The sequence below is a fragment of the Gallinula chloropus genome (genome assembly GCF_964237585.1).
Source record: "Gallinula chloropus genome assembly, chromosome: 17".
NCBI classification, from domain to species: domain Eukaryota; kingdom Metazoa; phylum Chordata; class Aves; order Gruiformes; family Rallidae; genus Gallinula; species Gallinula chloropus.
Window position 1 is genome coordinate 12,240,417 of NC_140102.1, and position 6,579 is coordinate 12,246,995.

At 58.2% G+C, this 6,579-nt stretch overlaps 1 protein-coding gene across 1 annotated transcript in view; it reads right to left on the reverse strand.

Moving 5' to 3' along the window:
• The window catches only part of SRRM4 (serine/arginine repetitive matrix 4), a gene marked incomplete at both ends in the record, with an annotated part of 39,920 nt that extends 38,624 nt beyond the window's left edge, over nt 1–1,296 (reverse strand). Inside the window, one exon of the mRNA XM_084272236.1 lies at nt 1,166–1,296. Within this exon, the coding sequence (XP_084128362.1) occupies nt 1,166–1,296 (131 nt within the window). The remainder of the gene's footprint in view (nt 1–1,165) is intronic.
• Between the last annotated feature and the right edge of the window lie 5,283 nt (nt 1,297–6,579).

Sequence of the window (6,579 nt, forward strand, 5' to 3'; positions counted from 1 at the left end):
TCCCTGCTGCAGCTCCATGGGCTCCACTGGCACGAGAGGTACCCCAAGGGCTGACTCCCCATGAGCTCTCTGCCACCGAGCACAGGCTGAGCCCCCAGCACCCAGCCTGTTGCAGTCTCCACTACCAACCCACTGCCTTCACGAAACTTTGGGTTGTTCCCCACAGCAGGTGGGGAGGAGCTGCGGTAGAAATACAGACTGAAGAGAGGAGAACCAGCAAAAGACCCCGTTTCTTACAAAAACGGTTCAAAGAGGGGATTTTTAACCAATATTGAGACAGTCAGCAAAATAAAACCAGTCTAAATTAGAGAGCACATTGTTGTGAAGACACCACACAGACCCTTGCCCATGCAGTAGCCCAGCTGAGAAGCTCAGTGGGTATAAGCAGCTCCCCACCTCCTTTCATGGGGGTTTGACCCCTGCTCTGGCAAAAGGTGAGGGATGACACCAGCCTCCCTGGGAGCAGGAGGGACAGGGCAGGCAGGCACCAGGCGTGCAAAGCTGAGACCCCTCAGCTCTGAGAGCTGGGAAACACCAGACCCGCAGCTCCCCTGGACCGTAGCAGTGTGCAGGCACCTTGGGCTGCACCTCTCTGGGGTGCATCAGCTTCCCCTCTGTGCCAAGGCAAGGATCAGCTTGCGGGGGGAGCTGTTCCCTTCCACGGGGCATCACCTTCCCAAGGGTCCCTGGAGAGGGAGAGACCCAGAGACAAGACAACCAGCAGGACACACCCCCTGGTCTGTAAGGCAGGGATGGAAGTGACCACACTTTCTGGTTGATGACCCTCATCACTTCTCCCTCTCCATAGCCCAGCTAGAGCTTTCGAGGCCCATACCCTGCCCACTGTGGGAGGCAGACAGCTCCTGGGCTCCAAGCTCCACCAAGATAAAGTTTCCTGAGCCTGCTCCCCTTCAGAGCAGAGCACCTACAGGGGGGCTGGGGGAGGGACAGCCAGCCAACATCCCCCCACCCCAGGCACTGGGGGATCCCCAGTAGATCCAGCTCCTAAATAGAGGGGCCACTCCAGACCCTCCTGATGGGGCTGTGGGGAGGTACTACGTGGGGGTGAGGAGGAGGCTTGGGGTAGCACAGCCCCCAGCCAGAGGCAGGATGGGGGGGGGGGGGTGTCCCCGAGCCCCCCTCCCCGTGCCGCGGCAGCCCTTACCTGGGCAGCGGCTTGCGGGCCGTGATGCTGGCCACAATGATGCTCTCGGGTCGCGGCGTGGCCACGGCTTTGAAGGTGCCTCTCCAGAACTTCTCGAATAGCTGCTTCTCGCCCTGCTGCACGCTGGCCATGGCCACCCTCCCTCCCTCCCTCCCCGAGCCCGCCGCTCTCCGCGGTGCTGAGCGCTACATCCCCGGCGCCGCTCGGCCCCGGCACGGCTGGCGGGGAGGTGTGAGGCCAGAGCCGCCTCCGCCTCCCGTTTTGTGCCGGGGAAAGGGGCCGGGCCCCGCCGCCGACCCCTCCCCCGGCGCCGCCTCCCGCAGCTGCCGCGCCCGGAGCCGCGGGGAGCCCGGCCCGGGGACTGCGACCCGCTGCCGGGCTGCCCCGGCCGGGGGAGGGCAGGGGAGCTCCGGAGAGCGGCCAGCGGCTCCGCTGGGGCCGCGCTCGCTCGTCCCGCTGCGGAAGACACGGGCAGCCCCTCTGGTCACCCTGCACCGGGGGGCTCTGGGGGGCTCCCGCTCTACAGGCGGGTTTTCCACCCGCGGTCTCCAGCGGCTTCCTGGCTCCATCCCCAGCCAAGGATGCTCTTCCAGATGGGTTCCACCCCCTCGCTTGCCCTTTGCAGGTCACCACCTCCCCAGGGCAGGGCACCGGCCCACAAGTCCCTGTCCCCCAACACAGGCTACCGGCAGCCTCTCTGCTCAGTGACCCACTCACAGCTGTTACCAGGCACGAGGGAAGAAAGGGCCACCAGCTCAGATGGCCAAGGGAGAAAGCAGCAGGAGACCATGGAGACCACACTGGGACTGGTCTGTACTGGGTCCCGTACGCAGACGAGATCAGGAAGAAAACCACCATCCTCTTTTCTTTTCCTCCTGCCTGTCCCTTCCCATTTAATAGGTGCTGGTAGAGAGGGACAAGGTCAGAGCACATTGCTTCCAGGCTCCAGCAATGGGGTTCTGGCCAGCTCAGAAAACTGGACCTCACCTCACAGGACAGAATTTGACCCACTGGGACCAGGTGAGTGGAAACAGGGAGGGACAGGCTGTGGCAGCACAAGTAAAGCAGTGCTATTTCCCTTAGCTTCTGCACAGAGTACAATAAAAACATCTTTAGGAGAAAATGCTTCTTCTACCAGATGCTTTGAAGCGCAAGTAAAAGCTGGTGACCTTGGATGAATGAGACACTCTCTATTGTGGCTCAGAAACCCGCACGATACATTTCTGTGAGTGATGGGGGATAATGGAGCCAGGAACAATAGGCAGTGGGAGCTGAGGAAAACCAAAAATAATGGAGAAACCTGATTGCTTTCTTGTGGTAAATACAAAATTAGCAGAAAGCTCATCCCCACAGCACCATCTGCCAAACTCCTTCCCAGCCCCTTTTTCGCTTCCTGCCCCCAGTGCCAGGCTCTGCCCCCCCGGTACCTGGGGACAAGCAGTGTCCCCACACCAAGCTGCAAAGCAAGAGCCCCAGCAGCAGCAAGCACCATCTGAACTCAGCCAGCTCTGCCAGACATCACCCAAAAGCTGACAAGGAAGGATGACATTCACGCACGGCAGAGCGATGCTGGGAGGCTGCTCCCTCCTCCGAGAGGCTTCCCGGAGGCGACGGGCACCGCACTGGGCTGGGAAGGGCTGGCTGTGAGCTCTAGCCCAGGGCACTGTGCACATCCCACAGGCAGGAGAGGTCAGAGTGGGGACCCCTCAGGGACTGCCATGGCTGGCAAAGGGCAGGGGACTTGAGGGTGCTGTGAAAGCATGGCTGGGGAGGGTGCAGGCACAGCAGGCACACACCAGCCCTGGGACAGCTGCCTGCCAGCAGGAACGGGTGCTACCCCCCCTCATCCATCACTCTTCTCCCAAGGACGGGCAGGGACAGGCACTTGCAGCCCAACAAAACCCAAGCCTGGGTTCCCTGTGCACAGCCCCCTCCCCACCCCAGCCATTCCCATCACACACAGCCTGTTCCTTAGGAGCCCGTTTTCCTTCAGAGAACATTAAACTCATCACAGAGATCAGGTGTAAGGACACACGTGCCCTGCTCTCACTCTCTTTTGCTGCTGAGTGACCCAAACACGGGGTAAGGGTCAGGGCCAGCCCTCTGCTTGGAGCTTATTAACCAAACACCCAGCCCCTCAGGCCCCAGGGCTTTGCAGGATGAGCCCATCCACCCCCAGCTGTGGCCAGGTCCTTGCTGCACCCCACGGCATCTCAGTGCAGTCCTGGAACAGCTCTAAACTCCCCCAAATTAACTACCAAATAGAAGGAATAATAAATGTTTGCATTATTAAATTAGCAGCACGGGTGGTGTGTGGGCAGGAGGAAGGCTGTGAGCATTACAAGAAAACCTCTCTCCTGGCATACCTTGTGGAGACATCAGCAAGCCAATTAAGCAATTGGCTCTGTTAACAGAGGCTCCTAGGAATAGACTTCCCTGCTATAGAATAACTGCTCTGTAATAGATTGCTTCCTAAATAAACAGCCTGAAAGATCCAAGACACCCAGAAAAAGCACTATGTCATAAGCAGAAGCACTACCTTATGTTTCTAGAGTACTTACGAGCCCACAGCACTGCCAATGCCCCCCTGAACCCAGACCAGTGCCCCTGTGAGGAGCCAGGGGGATGGTGCAGTGGGGCACAGGCAGCCCACACTGCCCTCCCTGCCCTGAGCCCCCAGGGTGGTCACAGCAGTACTTGGGGAGCAGCATCCCCAGAGCCTCAGCAGACACTGCCTGCCCCAGTAGATCAGCAGTTACCACAATAAATGGTGCCCCAGGTTACTCACAGCCCTGGAGGCAGCGTGGGGCTCTGCCAGGTCCCACACATGGGCAGGATGAACTATAGCAGACAGTCCTGGGATGGGAATGGGCAAACCAGGACCTGGAGGAGAGCTGCACAGCTTCCTCCAGAGAGAAACAAATCAAAGCAAATGAAAGGCCTCTTCCTCAGAGAGCTGCTCCTCTGTGCTTTGGGGTTTGATTTTGGTTTGAGGGGGGTTTAATTTGTTTTTTTAAATGGGCTTTCTCCAGGGGCTACAAACAGGGTTCTGCCTGAGGCTGCTGGGCCCCCTGCACCACTTGCTGCATCAACTCTGCAGCCCTACAACCACACAGCCAAACACCCAGCACCCTTGTGCCCCACAACCCCCCAGTCAGGGCCCAAAACCCCCTGGGAAGCCCAAGAGGGACAAACCTGGCTCAGAGGCAGGTGGAGATGCTTAGAGCTCCCAGCCCAGCTCTCTTCTGCTTTATCCTCTCCCACATTTAAAGGGCCCAATCCCCCATCACCTCCTGCTCCCAGGCTTTGAATTGGGGGCAGGAGGGTGGGTGGGAATTGAGAAAAGAGAGCAGTCCCTGCTCTGGGTGAACACCAGCTGGGTATTTGGCTGCTGTCATGCAGGATGAGCTCAGGGGCAGAGGGAAGAAGCGATCACAGGGCAAAGCTGTGTATTCCCAAGAGGTACCCAAGGGGAGGGAAAGGAGAAAATGTGTTTAACTAGGATTAAATTTTAATCTGTTCCCCCTCCTAGGGAGAAGAAAGCTAGTTTTTTTTTTTTTTTTTTCCTGGGGCTGCACAAATATTTCTCTATAAATGTTGAATTTCAGCTCGTGCCTGGTGGGGAGAGTCAGAGGCTGGTGCTGCCCAAACCTCCTCAGTCCTGGCTCCACACAGTGCTGGTGTGGTGCTGCTCCACCCACCCCCCAGCCAAACAGATTCACTGCAAATGCAGAAAATCAATAATTACCTTTGGAAGTATTCATTATCACTCAAGAGTCAATAAACAAAGGCTGTGAGTGCCCTCTACTCATGGCACTTCAGAAGCATCTACCAATTATTCCCTTGACTAAGCCAGCCCTGCCTGGCAGGAGGGGGGTTCTCCACTGCCCTCTGCAACGTGGCTGCCTGCTGCAACATCTTCCTGCTTTGGCCAGGGAGGAGGAGGAGGAGGAAGAAGAAGGGTTCCTTGCTTAAAATAACATTTGCAACTGAGATGTGAACCTGCAAGGCGATGCACTGCCCTGCTTTGGATGCTGTGGCAGATGCAGATGGGTGCTGAGTGGGTCAGGATGTGGGTCTACCTGGGTGAAGGGGCTGGGAAATGCCAGTGGGGCTGGACCTGAGCTGGTTTTCCTGATAAAGGTGGTGTGGGGTGGGCTGCAGGGTGAGGAAGCAGCAACATCTGTGGAATAAGGTGCAGCTGAGCTGGGGACAGCCCTTGGAGGGTGGTGGGCAGCTGAGCAGCCCCACGCTGCTGCCAGAGAATCTTTAACTCAGTGAATGCACTCTGCAGAGGCAAACCCTTGCAAGAGGGTGTTCATAGTCTTGCTGGTGTGAAATATCTGTTTCATGGCTCTTTATGGCTCCCAGCTGGTCCTACAGCTTGGGCAGCCCTGAGCCCAGCACCAAGCTCCTCCCTCAGCCTGTCCTCATGGCTGGGTACACTCAAGGATGAGGCACTAGCCAAGGTCCTTCCTTTCTCCACCCGTGGAAGAGCCATTTTCACCCGTGGGAAGCCCAGGAGCACCCACAGCTGGGGTGGCTGCAAGGCTGGACTGGCCCCTGGGATGCAGAACAGTAGCAGCAACTACCCTGTCCCTTCCCTCCTTTCCCCCACCACGTCTCTCTCCGAGCTATAAATAAGGGAGAGGCTGGGAAGCCAAACACCTGCTCCAAGAAAAGCTCTTTCTCCTCCCCACTCACCTCCCAAAGCCACCTGGCCCTGATCTTTAGGCAGATGAAAGGGGCTGGCTGAGTGTCAGTGTTTGCAGAGAGCCTTTGGCAGCTGCAGGAAGGAGGGGAATGAAAGGGCAGGAGCAGAGGGGACACAGGACAGCCAGACCATGGCCTTTTCTTCCTTTGGGCTCTATAAAAAGCTCCAGAGTGGGAAGGGGGGTGGAGGGATGGAGATGAGAATGTGATTTTTCCCCTCTGAGGTGCAGCAGCCAGGCAGCCCCCAGGGCTGTGCAGCAACGCCGTGCGGCCGCCGCTGTCCCAGCACCACTGCCAAAAGGTCAGACCTAGCTGCTGGAGGGGGATGGAGCCCACAGCTGCATGTGTCTGGGCAGGAGAGGCAGGGCTGGCCCTGGGCCAAATGGGGGAAAGCCCCTCACTTGGCTGTGGTGGGCATGGGCAGCCCCCTAACGTGGGCAGAGGGTCCCAGCACCCTGAGGATGTGCCTGAGGGATGGGGAGGGCAAAACACCAAGCTGCCCTCTTCATCACCTTCCCAGTTAGCCACTCTGACCACACAAACAGCACTGCTGCCTGCTGGGGTAACTGCTCCCTAACAAAGAGGCAGCAGCTTGGTTGGATCCCAGCCTCCAGCTCAGGGTCTGGCTGGAGGGGCGAGTTCAGGGAGGCTCAGCACAGGTTTGGGCAGCAGAGCTGGACAGCATCAAGCTTTTGCCTCCA